The sequence below is a fragment of the Dama dama genome, chromosome 12 (genome assembly GCF_033118175.1).
Source record: "Dama dama isolate Ldn47 chromosome 12, ASM3311817v1, whole genome shotgun sequence".
In the NCBI taxonomy this organism is placed as follows: Eukaryota; Metazoa; Chordata; class Mammalia; order Artiodactyla; family Cervidae; genus Dama; species Dama dama.
The window spans coordinates 43,214,720-43,234,157 of NC_083692.1; the positions used below are offsets into that span (position 1 = coordinate 43,214,720).

At 35.3% G+C, this 19,438-nt stretch overlaps 1 protein-coding gene across 3 annotated transcripts in view; it reads left to right on the forward strand.

The window, feature by feature from the left end:
• The window catches only part of AP4E1 (adaptor related protein complex 4 subunit epsilon 1), a 67,782-nt gene that overhangs the window by 14,662 nt on the left and 33,682 nt on the right, over positions 1-19,438 (forward strand). For all 3 annotated transcript variants that reach the window (XM_061157149.1, XM_061157150.1, XM_061157151.1), the window contains 8 exons: positions 1,795-1,954; positions 3,721-3,887; positions 6,833-6,906; positions 13,618-13,740; positions 13,844-13,953; positions 17,627-17,766; positions 19,041-19,153; positions 19,261-19,379. In XM_061157149.1, the coding sequence (XP_061013132.1) occupies positions 1,795-1,954; positions 3,721-3,887; positions 6,833-6,906; positions 13,618-13,740; positions 13,844-13,953; positions 17,627-17,766; positions 19,041-19,153; positions 19,261-19,379 (1,006 nt within the window). The remainder of the gene's footprint in view (positions 1-1,794; positions 1,955-3,720; positions 3,888-6,832; positions 6,907-13,617; positions 13,741-13,843; positions 13,954-17,626; positions 17,767-19,040; positions 19,154-19,260; positions 19,380-19,438) is intronic.

A 19,438-nucleotide genomic window follows, 5' to 3' on the forward strand; every position in this document is an offset into this window, starting at 1 on the left:
GCTAAAAATGTTAGCTTTTACTGAGAATTAGGGAGTAACTTTATAGATTTTTCAGACTTGTTTTGTTTATGTTGAATCGGTGTTTAGAACAAATGATGGGCATGGACAGTTAACTACTGGAAATAAAATATTAGCCTTTCTTTATTTAGAAGTTGATCTGATCATAGCTGAGCATATTTTTATGAAATTTTTCCATACCACCACTGTTTTGTTGTAGCCATACTTACCCTTTGTATGAAATCTTTCTGAGAAAGATTTGGATTTTTTCCTTGTTGCTTCCCATTTACCCATTCAATTTTTTCCATGTTGCTTCCCATCTACTCTCATTTCAAATCCTGGCCTTTCCTGTCTTCTACTAGTTAGAATTTAGACTTTCTGAAACTCTGCTTTTGCAATTATGGCCGTATCTACTTCCTTGCTGTGGAGTAAAGAGCTAAAGACAGAGTTGTGGGCCACAGCTACAGATAGGCCAGTAGATGTCACAACGAAGCTGTGAGACAGGGCTTGGACTTGACTTTTGAATCCTTGGTTATATTTTCGCATGCCAGACCTATAGCCCAAATCCAGGTTTTTTGATACTTTGTGTTATTGCCACCATTTTGGGCCAGACCAAGGGATTCCTGAGCCTGATGAGGGTTTGTATTCTTTTTCCTCACCTCATTTATTTACTGTGTCCTAGAACTTATATTGGTTAATACCCAATAGCAACACATTGGGATGTAGATTCCAGTTACCATAGTATTAATACTAGTGGCAAATCTGTTGTTAATCTGCTTTCTTTTTTATGTGAAAAGGATTTTCCATCATGACATAGTTTACCCAGGAAGATAGTGGGTTGCTTGTTAATGCAGAAGCTGGATGACTATTTGTTAGGAATATTATAAAAGGTATTCTTGAATGGAACACAGAGGACTACATTGAATAATCTCAATTTTGAGATTCTGTGATTTTAGGTGATAGAAATATGTCTTAAGGAATCCTAAAAGTAAATACTTCACTACTGCTGTTGTGAGCACTGCCAGCATAATCTGCAGATATGAGCCATGTGGAAACAGGCATGAGAGAGAAAAACAAGAATATAATTCCTTGAAAATGACATTGTGTTCACAGGATAGCAACTCTTTTATTTTTGCTTCTTGTGTGCTAGACATTATCTGTTACAAATGAAGTGCACGACTTGTATATACTTTCCTCCTCATTGTAATGAGGTTTTTGAAACATGAGCTGGGCAAGGAGAGGAGTAACATCTTTTAATGTAAGTCCCCCTTATACTCTCCCCTGCCCCACTTAAGTATTTGGAGTATGTTTACCTGTGATATAAAAAAAGAAATATAAAAAGCTAGAATGTTAAGGAGACTTCACTGTTAATGAAGAGACTGTTTAATATTACTAGCTGAAATTACCTCTTACTCACTTAAACTTCCTATTTATTCTCTTCCCAATCTTTGGAGACAGGGCTTTCAGAAATGGAAATTGGGAATTAAGAAATTTGTTTATCTTTCTTGCTTTGTTTTGGTTTCAAAAGTAATATATGCTTGTTGTCAAAGAATGTTGTAACTAAAGAACTATATAACATGGAGACTTAAAGTCTCTTGAGGTCTTACCTCCTAGAGATAACCACTATTTTATAGTTTAGTAAATTAGAATAAAAATTAATAATAAATGGGTAATTCTCTCTCTTTTTTTAGACTAAAGTAATAGCTGGTATTTTGAAATCATCTGGTCCGTAATGTTTTCAGCCTAAATGACTGGTATTTCCAGATGGTTTATTTAGATTTTATTTTTTATCTTTAGGGAGATTATACGAAGAAAAGCTGTTCTGGCATTATATAAATTTTATCTCATTGCTCCTAATCAAGTACAGCATATCCATGTTAAGTTTCGAAAAGCACTTTGTGACAGAGATGTTGGGGTCATGGCTGCTTCCTTGCACATATACTTTAGGATGATTAAGGTAAGTTGACATTTTGCGAAGTTACTGAGTAGCTATCATTAGAAAAATATAATTATATAATTAAAAGAAAACTCATATTTTTCAGTAAAATGCATAAGCCACATTTAAGTTTGTATTATTGACCCTTTAATAGTAATTTTTGCATGTTGTTAATAGCATGAGTTGCAGACACATTATAGATTTAGTCTTCTTTTTTAAATGCCTGAAATTTTTTCATGTTATGAAAGAAGCACGGAAAAATGGTAGCTCTGGAAGGTGGTTGAAATTTGCAGATTTGTAGATTTTCAAGAAGTGGATCCTTTTTATACAGCTTCATGGGATACTTACAACAGCTTATAAAAATGAGGAGAGCTGGTGGGGAATGTGTAAGGCATAGTCTGTAGAAGCGGTCCCTAATTGTTTTGGCACCAGAGACCAGCTTCGTGGAAGACAATTTTTGCATGGGTTGGGGAGGGGGAGGATGATTTTGGGGAGGATGATTCTGGGGATGAGTCAAGCACATTATGTTTATTTTGCTCTTTATTCCTATTATTATTACATCAGCTCCACCTTAGCTCATCAGGCATTAGATCTCAGAGTTGGGGACCCCTGGTCTGTTGTGTTGATTCCATACATTGGTTCTGTGTTAGAGGAGGAAGGAGGATTAAATGCTATAGTAAAAATTTTTTTTCTAAATGGTGATATGAGTTTATACTAATTCAGCCCCAGTGTATTGCTTCAAATCTTTTGTGTCTGAAAGTATATGTTTGTGAGAGATTTCATCATACCTCATAATGCTATTGAAATAAATTTAAAATTATACAAACTGAAAGTTGTCTTCACTTTTATGCGTTACATCTTCCAAAGTAGTATGGTATAAATAGATAATTGATATTAAATGTTATTTTCCTCTAACATTTATTAAACTCTGAGAGAGCTTTTCTTTCCCTTCCAAAAATTTGTCCTTGATACATATAAAAATTACAGTGAAGAGTCTAACATTCATTTTGAGGAATATGTATTTAATTTCCCTAATTCAGGCAGATGGTTACTAGACCTATAGTTGTGATCAATTTGTGATGTATATAATGTTGAATCACTATGTTGTACACCTGAAACTAATATAATATTGTAAGTCAGCTATACTTCATTAAAGAATATAAGATGAAAAAATTTCCTAAGTCCGAGAGAGTAGTCTGATAGATAATCAAGGCACACTCATTCAGAATCACAAATATGTTTAAATACTATAGAGTTAATTAATTTTTAATAAGCAGGCTTGCTGATTTGGGGAGTTTTGAATGTTTGAGTAATGTTGGTTGTGCTCTTCCACCCAGAATATAATTTAGTTCAATTACATGGGAAGTCTTTTGCAAACAAAATTCAGAGATTGCAAACGGCCTTGATTTTCATCTAAAGTAGAGAGATTACTGCTTTTTTTTCAGTATCCCAGTTCTTTTCAATTTTTAATTGCTGATACTAGCTATTAAAAGTTCTAAGATGTAATTATCGAACTTTGGAAAGGTAATTAAACTGGTGTGTGGGGACAAGTAGGGAATGGTGGAAGCTTTTAGGGGCATGATTCACTTCTGAATCTGGTCACCAGAAGAGTTTCATTGTGGAAGAAATTACACAAATCAGAGGACTGTTTCATTAAATGTGAACATGAGATTTCTAAATGAGCATATACTGAGTTAGATTCTGCATAACATTTCAAGCAGGTCTGTTTTATTTTTAAGATATTGTTACTAACAGAAAGTTTTTTTTGTTTTATTTTTTGGATATAGGAGAATTCATCTGCATATAAAGACTTGACTGGGAGTTTTGTAACGATTTTGAAGCAAGTGGTTGGAGGAAAGCTCCCAGTAGATTTCAATTACCACAGTGTACCAGCACCATGGTTACAAATTCAGTTGTTGAGAATACTAGGACTTCTGGGAAAAGATGATCAAAGGTAAACTCTTCTAAGTAAATTTAATAGTCTTAGGCTTTAGGCATGTAGAGGTTCATGATAAACCAGATTCTCCCAATGCTTAGTTGACTTAGTAGTGATAAGTAAGCCACTGTAAGAAGTGTATAAATTCAGCTTGTTGAGATAATCCTGGCTTTCTGCTTATCTAAGTCCACTCACAGAAAAAGTTACCTGTGGAGCTCCATATCTTCTGTGAAACTTTCTGAATCATTCTAGTTTGGGAGTTGGGAAGCTTTTTTATAAAAAGCAAGATTATAAATATTTTAGACTTTGTGGGCTCTATGTTGTCTATTGCAACGTGTTAACTCTGCTGTGGTATATAGCTCAAAAGCAGCCATAGATAGTGTGTAAATGAATGAGCACAGCTCAGTTCCAAAAAACTTTATGGACGTTAAAACTTAAATTTCATATAAACTTTATGTGTCATGAAATTTTATTCTTTTGATTTTTTTTAACCATTTAAAAATATAAAAGCCATTTTAGCCTATAGCCAATATAAAAACAGACATCTGGCCAGATTAGGCATGCAGACTATAGTTTGCTGACACTATTGCTATAGTGGAACAATTCGTTTTGTCTGAATTACTCTTTTAGGCAGTAATTTTATGAAACTTTTTATGCATGTCTTTCCAGTTACATATATGTTTTGTGACTTTTAATTTTGCTGTAGTTTTTTAAACTTACAGAAAATTTCCAAGAATACAGGGAGCTCTCTACCTAGATTCATCAGTTATTTATATTTGCTTTATCATTCTTTCTCTCTTTTCCTGTATGTGCATGTGTGCACACATTATTTTTATTCAAATTTTTTTTCTGAGCTGTTCGAAAGCAACTCAGTTTATTCCCCTCAAGAGCAAGGACCATTGGCTGAAGTCCCTGATGTGTTTCTATCTTGAAAACATATTATTAATCAGATTCTGACTTTAGAGATACGGTTTTGTTTTATACAGTAAGGTACATGTATTTTGCTAATTCTTTAGTCTTGCCATACTACCAAATTGTCCTCCAGGCTATTGCTCCTAGTAAAGCCCTCTCAGCTTCCAGTCAGAATCCATCTTTGGTGAGCTCCTAATGAACACCAGCTGGGCTGTATCACTCTTGGTATTGCTATTTTCCTTTTTTCTATCTTTATGAATCTCAACCTTGATTGAACCCTGGGGTGAAAACCTGAAGTTAATGGAGCAGACACACACATTAGAAATGTTTGTCCATTTTGGAGCTCTAGTTGAAGCTCACTAGAATTGTTTTAAAACCATTAATTTCATAGTAATGCATTCAGATCTCATTGGTCCAAAAAGATTTAATGCCATCATATGTTGTCAGAAAGTTACTTTGTAGGCATTAGTGAATTTACTAAATTAGTTAACTCATTATTGTCCTCCTTTCCTTCAAGGATGAATTTGGAGAATACATACAAAAATGAATATGTTTACAGAGTTCAGAGAGCTCAGTTGAATAGAAATTAGACTTAATTAAATGAGTAAAGAATATATCTCTTTTACAGTGTTACGGACATTAGAATGTTTTCTCCTTTTTTGTCCCAACTCTAATGAGATTTTATGTTAACATGTATTTCTTAAGACATGCTATGCTCAATGTGGCAAAGTAAAAATGTTACTTTATAACAGGATTCTAATATATTTAATTGTAAGTATTTACTGGAAAAGTCTTACATTTATGGTCTTTTATATCTATTTGAATATTTTCTTGTGTTTTATAGCACAACCTGCTTTTTAGGTTATTAACATTTAGCTCCATCATGTCTGCAAATGTTTCCACATTTTGTGTGGTTAATTATAACTCCTACATTGGCTTTTAAAATTGGGAAATTACACTGTAATCTTAAGTGTAGTATTACCAGATTTTTTTTCGGGGGGGAATATTTATAATGTCTACTATATGATTGTTGTCTTTGGAAGAAATGCTTATATAATAAAATGAGGGATTTTTAAATATGGTTCTGAATTCTCAGTTGATATGTATACTTCAGTTAAGGTGCAATAAAAGTACATGCACTTCAAATTGAGTTTTATAGCTGTATATTTTTTTAAAAAAGAAGAAATTTTCTTGGAAACTTGTAACACACATGATAGATAATTTGCATAGCCCAAGATTATTTTGAACTTTTTGTTTTGTAGTATAGTTTTTCTACAAGAAACTACTGTGTATTTCTTTGTTGATGGTGCTTTTTTTCTATTAGTGCTTTTTGATTTTATAAAACATACAAAAATATCAGCTGAGAAGCCATATTTTTCACCATTGGCCTTTTAGAGAGGACTTTTCCCTGGAGAAAAGGTGTAGTGGCAGAGTGCTAGGGGTCTATAAGGCACTGCATTTTTGTATAGTTTCTATCTCAACTCAGTTACTGTAATTGTAATCTCTGACCATAGAGACATAGAATGGTATTAATTAGTTAATTTCATAAAAATATAATTTCTTTATATTTAACATAAATGAAAGTTAAAATTTTCTTTCTGAAGAACCTACTGCTGCTCAAAGAAAGACTGATACTTGAATATTTTTTAAAAAAACAAAGTATTTAAAATACAGATACTGTCTGGAATAATCTGGATATGTGAAGTATTACTATAGTAACTTTAAACAGATAGAAATATATTACAAAGAAAATGATAAAAGATAGAGTGTTCAATCACATGAAAAGCCGTATTTAAAGTAGGTACAGATTGAGGAAAGAGTTGATTGACTTTCCTCATTGGCTAGTCAGCTTTGATAAAGCAGAAGGTTAAACTCTTAAAAAAGTGAAAGTGGAATATTTAAGAAGTGAAATTCCTGTAACTTCATAAAATGAATTTCTTTCACTTCTTTTCTGTAGATCCTCAGTTTTAAAGAGAGAGAAGTTTGAAAAACTATGTTTTATTGGGTTATAATACTATAATTCTACTGCAAATAAAATATCTTTTAAACAGGACAAGTGAATTAATGTATGATGTTCTTGATGAATCCTTACGAAGAGCTGAGTTAAATCACAATGTCACATATGGTAGGTAATATTTGTGTAAATGCTGCTCTAATAATGTTTTCAGTATTATAGCTAAATCTGTGTTAGAATACTGTGAATTCCAGTAAATTTTAAATGTTAATTTTTAAGGTGGTTTTGGGTTATTATTTTTCATTGAAAGTATTGAATAACTAATAACAATAATTTGAAATTATGGCATTGTTTTAAATGTTGACATAAATTAACTATTATAATTGCCTCTCTTTTAAAGACTTCATTTTTAAAGAGAAATTGTCTGTTTATTGAAAATGTTCATCAGTCAAGCATCTGACAGTGAAGATAACCCAGTAGATCTATTCCATACTTAAGAAAACAGTTTTCAAATAAAGCAATCAGTCATCTAGTCACCAAATATTTGAGGTTTTATTATTTACTAGGCCCTGTACAAGATGCTTGGAATACAATTGTGAACAAAACAGTCTTATCATTGAGCTCCTAGCCTAGAGAGATGGAAAGGGACAGGTACTATGAATGTTATAGAGGCAAATTACAGGGTACTGTGGAGCATATAGCAGCTATTCTTCCATGAGGGGAAGGATGAGGAAGGCTTTTCTGAAAAAGTGATACTTAAGACAACTAAAGTTTGAAGTTGAGATAGATAAGAATATATAGATGTGGAATAATGAACTTTGTAATGAAGAGACAGCAGCTATTTATGTTAAATACAATTTTTAAAAGTCTTTTAGTGATAAGAAACAAGAGTAAAATGGGGGAGGAGGGAGAAGAACTGAGAAAGGTAACCAGTCTTAATAGCCTGAGGGAAGAACTCTTAGTTCTTTATTGATCAGCTTGAGAAAGCTTATTGAAGAAAGTGGGATATTTTGAGATATTTAAGTGATAGAAGTGAAACAGTTTGAATTTTGCCTGCTATGGAGATGAGCAGTAGAAGAGGTATTGAGACATGTAACTCAAATGAGAAGTCATTTCTTAATCTGGTGAAATACCATGAAATAGGGGATAGAGAGGAGTATTTGTTCTTTCAGGCAATGATAAACTGCAAATCTTAAAGAATAATGGTTGTAGAAATGTAGAGAAAATTAGAGGGCAGAAGTTGAACCAGTTTTAACTGTAATAAAATTGAAGAAAGGATTGCATCTGTAAGACTAGTGTAGAAAAGTAATGTATATGGTAGTGAATTGGGATAGTAAATTTTGAAGGATAGATTTATGTTTTGCATGTATAAATGGTAGTTAAGGTAACAAGCATGGTGTTCATTTGTTCAACCAGTATTTATTGAATTCCTACAAAACAAAAGCTTAATTTTTAAACTAGATACAAGTTGAGGAAAGAGTTGATTTACTTATGTGTTCCTCCCTGCTAACTGTGGGAAATTAAAGGAAAAATAAGGTAGACACAGGCCCTGCCCTTCTAAGTGTATAGTATAATGAACAGTTGGTGTCATCTAGGATCTTACTGGAACTTACCAGGTGGCGCTAGTGGTAAAGAACCCGCCTGCCAATGTAGGAGATGTAAGAGGCTGCAGGTTCGATCCTAGGGTCGGGAAGATCCCCTGGAGGAGGGCATGGCAACCCACTCCTGGGTTCTGGAGAATTCCATGGACAGAGGAGCCTGGCGGGCTACAGTCCGTAGGGTCGCAAAGAATCAGACATGACAGCGACTTAGCACACACACAGGATCTTCTTATGCAATGAGAAGAATAAGGCACCAGAGATAAGGATGATCCTTATTGAGGCAGGTGGTTTGGCTAGGAGCTGTCGGAATAATCCAAAGTAGTGTCAGAATTTTTCCAGGCAGCTAAAGTAAATTAAAAGGTTTTGTTTGAGATATAATTATTTTATTGGATAGGTAATATATGCACATGGTTCAGAAATCAAAAGGTGCGAAAGGGTAAAGAGTGAACAAAAGTGTCCCTTCAACCCTTCTCACCCACTCCTGTAGATAACTGCTGTTACCTGTTCCTCTTGATTTAGAGAATATTGTATACCTGAGGAAATAGTTTTTAATGTTCTCCATTAGGACATCCCTCTTTTATTAAGATTGAGGAGACCAGTGCTAACAGTTTGTTTCTTTGTAGTCTGTCAGTCCAGTGTTTAACCTTGCCAGAGAAACTTAGTTTCTGTTGTTTTCTTTTTTCCTTTATTTATTTCTGTTTGTTCTGCATTTCCCCCCATATTTGTACTGATACAGTTTATAGCTTACATTTATCAGTGGTAGAGTATTCTCTAATAAACTTAATGTAAATATTTTATTGCTTAAACATATGAATATTAAGTTATAAACTTCATAAGGGCTGGAATGTCTCTGTCTTATTGGCTAGCATATCCCAGTATCTGGCACTGGGTTAATCAGTGAGTGATATGTTTTAATTGAATTAATAGAAGAGAAAAGTTATTTTACTTTTGATCAGTTATCTCATTGGGTTTCAGTCTTAATACTTTCCAAACCATATTTAAATTAAAGTTTCATTATTATAACTTACCTAGTGTCAAATCAAGAAATATGATTTGAGTGTATCTACTATGTGCCAGGCATTGTAAAGTGATATAGAGGATATGAGGAAGTATAAAATGTAAGCTTTGCCTTCAAGGAATTTACAGTATAATGGAGGAGATAACTTATTTAAGAAGGCATAATACCAGTATAAGGCAGAATGCAAAGGGGGAGGTAAAGGGAATAAATATTACAGGATTCCAGAGGTGGTTAAGATCACTGTGGGCTTCAGGGCACCTAAAGATTTATTGATGTAATAGGACCTTGAAAGATAGGATTGAGATAGCCGGAAAGGAGGTTAAAAGCAGTTCTAGGCAACGGGAACATGAAAGAAGGTGCAGAAGTGGGGGTGTTTAAAACCCCCCACTGTTTCAGAAACAGTGACTTGCCAGCTTGACTGGACAGTTAATAGGGGGAGCAGTGGGAAGGGTATATTGCAGACATCCTCCTATGGCAGCCATAGGAGTTTGGATTTTATACTGTGTAAATATGGAGATATGGAATAGTTTTGAGCAGGAAACTGGTAAGATGAGAAGGACATTTTTAGTAAACTATTTACTAAACTGGGAGATAATATAAAATGAAAAACAAAGGATAGAACCATTGAAAGTAGATAGAAGTAATTTAGGTGTACTCTACCCGCTGCTGCTGCTGCTAAGTTGCTTCGGTCGTGTCCGACTCTATGCGACCCCATAGATGGCAGCCCACCAGACTCCCCCATCCCTGGAATTCTCCAGGCAAGAACACTGGAGTGGGGAACCATTGCCTTCTCCACTCTACCCACTAAGTACACCTAAAAACTCTGAACATTATATGTAAAATAAACACATGAGACTCTGAAACATGGATAAATGAAGGTAGACTGATTAGGGACATTGGCATGTTAGGAATGACTCCAAGGTTAGTACCCTGGGTTTTCTTTTTGCTTTGTATGCCCCAGACTGGGTACTGGAGAGCCCGCAGTCTGAAAATGCCAACAGGTGCAGACAAAAATGGTCTGAGAAAAGCCTACTCTCTAGCCAGAGGACTCAGGCAGAAAGGGCAGACTAGCAAAATGGAACGGAGAAGGCAGTGGCACCCCACTCCAGTACTCTTGCCTGGAAAATCCCATGGATGGAGGAGCCTGGTAGGCTGCAGTCCATGGGGTCGCGAAGAGTCGGACATGACTGAGCGACTTCACTTTGACTTTGACTTTTATTCAATGGAGAAGGAAATGGCAACCCACTCCAGTGTTCTTGCCTGGGGAATCCCAGGGATGGGGTCACACAGAGTTGGACACGACTGTAGTGACTTAGCAGACTTAGCAGTAGTAAGATGGAAAACTTTTAGACAATAGTTTTTCTATTGCAGTCAAGCACCACGTAGAAAAAACTATGGACTACCCAGAGCAGCAAAGGCTGAATGAAGAATCAAGATTTCCGTCCTCATCAGGTGTAATGAGGTGCCCCAATCCTCCCATGGAGCTGGTGGTGAAGACCAAGAGGGCAGCTGCAGTTTGATCCCTGCTGTGTGTCAAGAGGGACCCTCCCTGGCATTGCCAGTGGAGATGATGTGGGAAGCCTGGGTTTTACATCATCAAGGAACAGAGAACAATGAGGTACCCCTCCCATCTTTCCTGGGGTGGTGGTAGAGGAAACTTGGTGGAGTGATAGGGCTTTTTACTACTGTTCAGTTACACTAGAGCCACCCCCTTGTTCCCAGTACAGGTCACATTGGGAGCAGTACCAGGGTGCCCCTGACATTCCAAGTGTTAAATGAAAGTAAAGTTTAAAATGAAAGTAAAGTCTAGTCTGAAGGCTAGAGTAATCAGTAGAACTTCTTCAAGTTTTGTGCATAATCCTACCCAGAATATCTATGATAAAGCCACAGTGTATCACAAATATTAGAACATTATTAATTTGGTAATTTTTACTTAATGATATTTTGGTTAGGACCTAGGTTGCTGTGGAGGAGTAAGCAAAGCTCCACATTGCATTTTTTCCTTTAGAAGTCCTCAGAGGCACTTTTGTTTTAACCACTGCAGTGAGGAGACAGTGAAGTGACTGCCTTTTTATCTGTGGACTTAGACTTTTGTAGAGTTGGAGTATAAACAGTCTTAACCTCTAAATCATTTAAAAATAATTTAAAAGCCTATTTTTATTTGAGTTCATATATGCCTAAGTTGACTAATAAGTGTAATTTTTGAACTATTAATTTTATTCTATACCTAAACTAGCAGTTCTTTTAGGTTTTGTGTAGGTCATATAGGTTTCTGCATATATTCTCCTTTTTTTTAACCTTTAAAAATGTAATTGTACCCCTAAAACTAATACTTTTATATATCAGTTATATCTCAAAAAATTATAAAAATCATCCTTAGTTCACAGTTTACAAAGATAGGCTGAAAGCTGGGTTTAGTGGTATTTTGCCTACTCCTGCCTTAGTTGATTAGTTAATTGACCAAGAATTTCTGTTTACTTCATGAAGTCATAAAGTCAACTTTAAAAAAAAATTTTCTTTGAAAACACATCTATTAAAGAATTTTATTTATTATTTTGGCTGTGCTGGGTCTTTATTGCTGTGAGGACTTTTATCTAGTTGCTGGGAGTGAGGACTGTTCTTTAGTTGCGGTGGGAGGGCTGATGATTGTGGTGGCTTCTCTTGTTGGGGAGCACAGGCTCTAGGGCGCGTGGGCTCAGTAGTTACAGGTCCTGGGCTCTGGAGCACAGGCTCAATAGTTGTGGTGCAGGGGCTTAGTTGTTCTGCAGTTGTTCTTAGTCTTCCTGGGCCAGGGGTTTGATAGGCAGATGCTTTACCACTGAGCCACTGGGGAAGTCCAGAGTCAACTTTTTTTCATAGCACAGAGTAAAGACTTTACAGCATAATATCTGTAAACATCTTTTTAGGTTCAGTTGACTTTATAGGTTTTCCTTTAATTAAAGTCAATTCACTTCTTAAAAAGATGTTTATTTCTTAAAAATGCTTATTTCCAATTTCTCCTCTCTCCTTATTTAGAAAATATTTATTTTTTTAAAAGTTTTTACCCAAAATGTTTATGTATATCAGTTGATAGGCAACTTAGCAGTGTAAAAAACGTAGCTAGTTGAATATTCAGGCTCTATTTTATATCTTGTATATGAATAAATGTTTGATTATTGTGTTTTAAACTTTTGGAAAAAGAGCAGGAGTGATTCTTTCAAAGATATGATATGCTTCAACTGTGTGTGTTAGTTGCTCAGTTGTGTCTGACTCTTTGTGACCCAATGGACTGTAGCCTGCCAGGCTCCTCTGACCATGGGATGAATTCTCCAGGGCAAAAATACTGGGGTGGGCTGCCATTCCCTTCTCCAGGGGATCTTCCCGGCACAGGGATTGAACCAGAGTCTCCTGCATTGCAGGCAGATTCTTTACTGTCTAAGCAACCAGGGAAGCCCTCAACTCTTGTGTAGTTGAACTGTTTTGAAGTCTGCTTATTTTTGTTTAATGGTGCCTAAATGATTCTTCTTTACCATGACCAAGCTCCAGCTCTTTGACTCTTGATCTTTAAGAGAGTTTGAAAAATATTTTAGTGTCCATTTTGATCATCTATTATAGTTACCAGATCTTTGATGAGACTAGAAAATCAAATTTGAAGACTATCAAGATGTTCAGTAGATTTTCTATAACCTTGGAGGTTAATTTTTAAGTTAATTTTTAAAAAAATGACTTGAGTTTTGAGTATAAAAATTTTGAAATAAATGCTAGAGCACTCTAAAATGATTATATTGAACTAAACCACATTGAAATAAACTACATATCCAGTTTCTGTGTAAAAGTGGTAGAAACTGCCTGAGAATAACTTATTTTGAAGTATTCAAGGAGTGTTGGAAGTGTCTATTTATATAGGAGTAATGAATATATTACTTATGTGCCCATTAGAATGTGAGTTCCTCGAGGGTAAGGGTTTTTGTCTCTGCTGTATTCATACTAGTCGAACGATGTCTGACTCATAGGAGGTTTCAGAAAAGACTTGTTGCGTGGATGAATATATCATTCTTATCTTTTAATATATATAGTTCTCTCTAAACTGTACTGTGGCAACATAATCCTAACAACTGTATAAAGCCTGAAAATAGTAAAATTCTTATCTTTGAAAAATTTCCATAAGATTTTTGACTAAAACTGACCTTTCTGATTAGTTTGTTTTGTTAAAGAGTTCTACACAGATATATTTTTATTACGGCTTAATATGATCTCTGAAGTTATAATATTTTATTTTTCTAGCTATTCTGTTTGAATGTGTACATACAGTCTATTCTATTTATCCTAAATCGGAATTGCTTGAGAAGGCTGCCAAATGCATTGGAAAGTTTGTTCTGTCACCTAAAATAAATCTCAAATATTTAGGTAAGATGATTGGTTCTTTTGATGGAAATTACTAAGAGAGCTTTTTGAAATTTGCTGAATATTTGTTTTAAGTCACTTTATGTTATTTAACCTTTGTTTCTAGGACTGAAGGCTCTTACTTATGTTATCCAACAGGATCCCACTCTTGCTCTTCAACATCAGATGACAATAATTGAATGCTTAGATCATCCTGATCCCATTATTAAAAGAGAGGTAAACTGGTATTTTGAGTAGTATATGTGAAATGTTACAATTTTTAAACATTTTGTTGGTTTTACAGAGAACAATTAAAATTATGGGCATGTGCACATGTGTGTATTTTAACTTTTGAATGCATTTTATTTTTTCTACTGAAGTTTAAGGGACTTTTCTAAAAAGTACTTGTACCAATAACCACAAGAATGGTTTTAAATTGTGAGCTGGAGAAGTGAGGAAGGTGTAACTAGGTGGTGCTAATGGTAAAGAACCCCCCCTGCCAGTGCAGGAGACATAAGAGACATGAGTTCGATCCTGGGTCAGGAAGATCCCCCAGAGGAGGACACGGCAACCCACTCCAGTATTCTTACCTGGAGAATCCCGTGGACAGAGGAGTCTGGCAGGCTACAGTCCATGGGGTCGCAAAGAGTCAGGCACAACTGAAGCGACAGCACACATGCATGCACACACCTGTATAGGATTCCTTAATGTCTTATTGGTTCAATGAGTGTATCACTAGAAGGCCAGAATTCTATTTCCAGTTCTTCCTATTAGTATAATTTTAAGACATAATTTATGATAATTATTTTTTTCATTATTTTCCTTAACATCTATAAAATGGGCTACTTTATTTGTTATTGAACCTGTAAGAATGTTGATAGGATTAATAAAGACAGGGACTTCCCTGGTGTTTCAGTGGTTGGGACTCCATGCTGCTGCTGCAGCGGCACAAGTTCAGTCTCTGCTCAGGGAGTTAAGATGCTACATGCTGCATGGTATGGCCAAAAACGATAAAAAGAATTAGTAAAGATATCCCTCAACTGTTTTGAACTTCTTGGAAGGAAAGGTGTATAAATCTACTTAATTTTTTTCAACTTTTTCCTTTTATAAAATTGCTTCAGTATCTGCTTGGGTGTTCTAGTTAGATCTGGTAATTCTCATGTAGAGACATGATTCTATACCTTCATTTAAAATGGTTTGGGACCTAATTAAGAAGAGTGATTGTTTTATTTTTGATTTTAAAAATAATGAAGATAAGATAAATTCTAGTAAACATTAAATTATTTAAAAGCACTGAATTAAAAGTTTATTGAAAGAACATTATTACATTGAATAATTATAATTTTACAAAAATAAGATTGTGACTGTTGAATTCTAAAGGTACTATTTTTGAAATAATGTTTCTGAGAAATTGCCATCTACATATATGCAATATATATGCATATATAGTTTGGATTCATATTTTTGATATTCTAAAAAATTGTTACCTGCCTTGAATGAATCCAGAAGGTTTATGGATAATTTCTATGTGTAGAGATTGTAGAAAAATGCGAAGATGCCAAGGGACAGTAACAAATAATTATATGACTCTTCTACTTTGAATGGATACAGAGCATGCCTTTTCTTTGTGTGGTTAAGTAGTATGTTGAACAGGGTTGACTTGGGTACAGTTTTCTTAGTTCTGTGCTTAATTATTGGGATTTAATTTTAAAATGAAAGTTAAAGAGAAACAGACAACTTCTAAAATTATCAGGTCTGGTCTGCAGTGAGAAAAGTAGTTTGCATTCTTTGGGGGAGGAACTGGGTATCAGTGGTGCCCAAAGAATGCACTGTGGTATTGTTTCCTCAACTCCACTGCCATTTCTAACCTCTATCAGTAATTATGTGGCAAGAGCTTTGGTCCTGGGGTATGGAGTGACCTGTTGCTTGGGTCTGGGATTCTCTTTTACCTGATTGTATTACCTTTCTTTCATAACAGGAAAAAAGAAAGCATGAAGGAGTTAATAGAAAAGACCTTTTGCCATGCAATTCCTAATACCATGCCCCATTCAGTCCTGGAAATGCTAAGTTTCATAGTCTTAGAGTAGGAATTAAATTTGGTGTAGATTATCTTAAAATACATGACTTACAGAGCCTACAGGAAGGATGTCTGAAGCAGCTTTATAAGTGGAAAGCTAGTGATGGGGGATCTATGTATTTATAGATTTTAAATGGTGTTAAGGATTAACTGGAACAGTTTAAAAAAAAAACTCAAAATCTGTTATCCTTTGTACTTGAAGTCCTGGGTATAAGGATTGAATAATTAGGAAGAACCCTAAAGAAATCTGAACAGATTTAACAAATAGGGTATATAGAAATTCTCTTACAGCTAATATTTTTGATTCTGAAATGCTAGTAAAGGATGCTTTCTTATTGTTGCCCTTTGTTTCATACTGATTTCTGGGAACTATGATATTTGTGGAACCTTAATGTAGGGCCTCAGAAAGCCAGGCAAATGGGAGTTTACTCTGGTACTGGTTTTCCTTCATCTTACTTGAGGCAGCAAGAGGTGTATTACTCAGCACTGAGAAAACCGTAAAGCAGTTCTTCCTTGATACCTGAGATTCTGAACATAGGCCTTGCTGCTCTTTGAAGTGCTTGCGCTACCTTATCCATCCATGAGAGACCATTTGCCTTTAGCTGACAGATCCACTCAAGTGCACTTTTCTGTTTAGGAAGTATGGAAAAGCATTTTGCAAGACTGGATTTTTGTATATGTATGTATGTACTCACAAACACACCCACATGCATAGTATGCAGGCATGTGTAATGTAGGCTTAGACGTTTACTGCTTGGAAGGAAAGTTATGACCAACCTAGACAGCATATTAAATAGCAGAGACATTACTTTGCCAACAAAGGTCCGTCTAGTCAAAACTGGTTTTTCCAGAAGTCTTGTATGGATGTGAGACTTGGACTATAAAGAAAGCTGAACACCGAAGAATTGATGCTTTTGAACTGTGGTGTTGGAGAAGACTCTTGAGAGTCCCTTGGACTGCAAGGTGATCCAACCAGTCCACCCTAAAGGAGATCAGTCCTGAGCGCTCATTGGAAGGACTAATGTTGAAGCTGAAGCTCCAATACTATGGCCACCGGATACGAAGAGCTGACTCATTTGAAAAGACCCTGATGCTGGGAAATGATTAGGCGGGAGAGAGGGATGACAGAGGATGAGATGACATCACTGACTCAATGGACATGAGGTTGGGTAAACTTCAGGAGTTGGTGATGGACCGGGAGGCCTGCCGTGCTGCAGTCCATGGGGTTGCAAAGAGTCGGACATGACTGAGTAACTGAACTGAACTGAAGAAGCTGTTATATTTTTGGAAAATAGATTATAAACCTTTTAACTTTTTGGTGTTTGCATGGCCTATCATGTAGAGATGTCAGATCATAATTATCTGTATCAGTTGAAGGGTTTTAGACTTCTGAATTGATTATAATTCCTTTTTTTAACAATGGTTTTACCTTTCTAAAGTTCTATTCTGGTTAAAATGTGTATTTCTGTTAACTGCCCAGTAGAGCTACATAAAAGTGGAAGAATCAACTGTTATAAACCTTTGAAAGTGAAAGTTGCTCAGTACTGTCAATAGAATTCTCTAGGCCAGAATACTGGAGTGGGTAGCCTTTCTCTTCCAGGGGATGTTTCGAACCCAGGGATCGAACCCAGGTTTTCCATATTGCAGATGGATTGTTTACCAGCTGAACCACCAGGGAAGCCCAAGAATACTGGAGTGGGTAGCCTACCCCTTCTCCAGGGGATCTTCCCAACCCAGGAATCAAAGCGGGGTATAAACCTTTATTTTACAGTATTTATTGGTGTTATTATGCATAGTTTTATAATACTGCTTTTGTTTTTCTTTCTTGAATAGACTCTGGAACTTCTTTACAGAATTACTAATGCACAGAATATAACAGTGATTGTCCAGAAAATGCTTGAATATTTACATCAGAGCAAAGAAGAATATATTATCGTCAATTTGGTTGGAAAAATAGCTGAGCTGGCTGAGAAATATCTTTTGGGCCATGAGTCATAAAACACTTTTTAGTTACACAGTGACTTTATTTTTCAAAAACTAAATGTTTTTCCTTTTTTTTAACTGAAGTTTTTGGTCACCAAAAACATTTTGTGTTGAGGTAGAGCTGATTAACAGTGTTGTGATAGTTTCAGGTGAACACTGAAGGGACTCAGTCATATATATACATGTATCCATTCTCCCCCAAACCCCCATCCCATCAAGGCTGGCACATAACATTGAGTAGAGTTCCATGTGCTATACAATAGTTTTTTGTTGGTTATCCATTTTAAATATAGCAGTGTGTTACACAGTGACTTTAAAATGATTGGTATAGACATAGTCACTTGTAGGTTAAGTTCAGAGGCCCAGCAATAACCATTCCTGACGTTCAAGCCTTTCTTATTGTCAGAAAGAAAAAAGTTGTGTAGACTTTCTGGGGGATGACTTTTTTCCTGGTTCTTTTTATTCCACTGGGCAGTATTATCAGCAGGAGTATACAGGAATCTCTGATTCTTCTTTTATCCCTTCTTGTCTTTGACTTTACTTCCTACTCAGTTTCTTTCCTGAGTAAAAGTTCTTGTTGTTTGGGGGAGATTGGTGAGGATATCAGTATGCTAAAGTTTAGTCTTTACATGATTATTTATACTGGGAATGGTCACAAACTCCATTCACATGTTACTTTTCTTCACATTTGTTTTTAAAAAGTCAGACAAACTTTACAGGCCCCAAGGTCACTCAACATTCTTTTTAAGATGTTTGTTGTTTAAGATTGAATGAATGAATGAGTAATGTCAGTTGAATGCTTAAGTATAGTTTTGTCCTGGCCAGGGCTATAGCCCTGGCTAGCAGAATGGTAGAATTTTAGAACTGAAGAGGAGCAGATTAGAAAAGAGGGTAAACAGTTGTTCAGAAAGACATATCACAACACTTAACCTCTCTGAAGTGCATATCATTTTCCATTATGTATTTGTCCACAGTCAACTGGAATATTTCTTTCAGTTATTTCACATTTAATTGAGTGCCTATTATGTCTAAGATACGGTGCTAGATAAAGCACCATAAACTGGTTTACTAAGTTTACTAAATAAGCTTTAGTGAGCACCTATTTTACACAAAGCTAGGGTATAGAAAAATTTATTGGCAGAAGTTAAAATTATAAATGCCAAACTGGGATGAATTGAGGGTTATTTTTTTAAAGATTGATTCAGAAAGGGTAATTTTAATAAGTGGCATTTGGAAATGTACTTGTTCTTAACACTGTGGACACATATGCTCCTGATAATGCGTGGTTTATTCAGACAATGAATGCTGTATTTTCAGTGGGAGGAGATGTGATGCATCCTGATATTCCCAATAACTTTCTGAGACTGCTAGCAGAAGGTTAGTAAACTATTGCATTCTGCAAAGATTTTAAAATTAAATGTTTTTATTATAGAGTCCTTGGAGAATTTAATGGAAATTAAAATGTTATATCAATTCCTTTGTAGGTTTTGATGATGAAACAGAAAATCAGCAATTAAGACTTTATGCAGTTCAGTCTTATCTTACTTTATTAGATGTGGAAAATGTGTTCTATCCACAGAGATTTCTTCAAGTTATGAGTTGGGTAAGCAAAGTACATTGACTCATAAATGTTTATAGTATTATTTTTTATAAAGACAAACA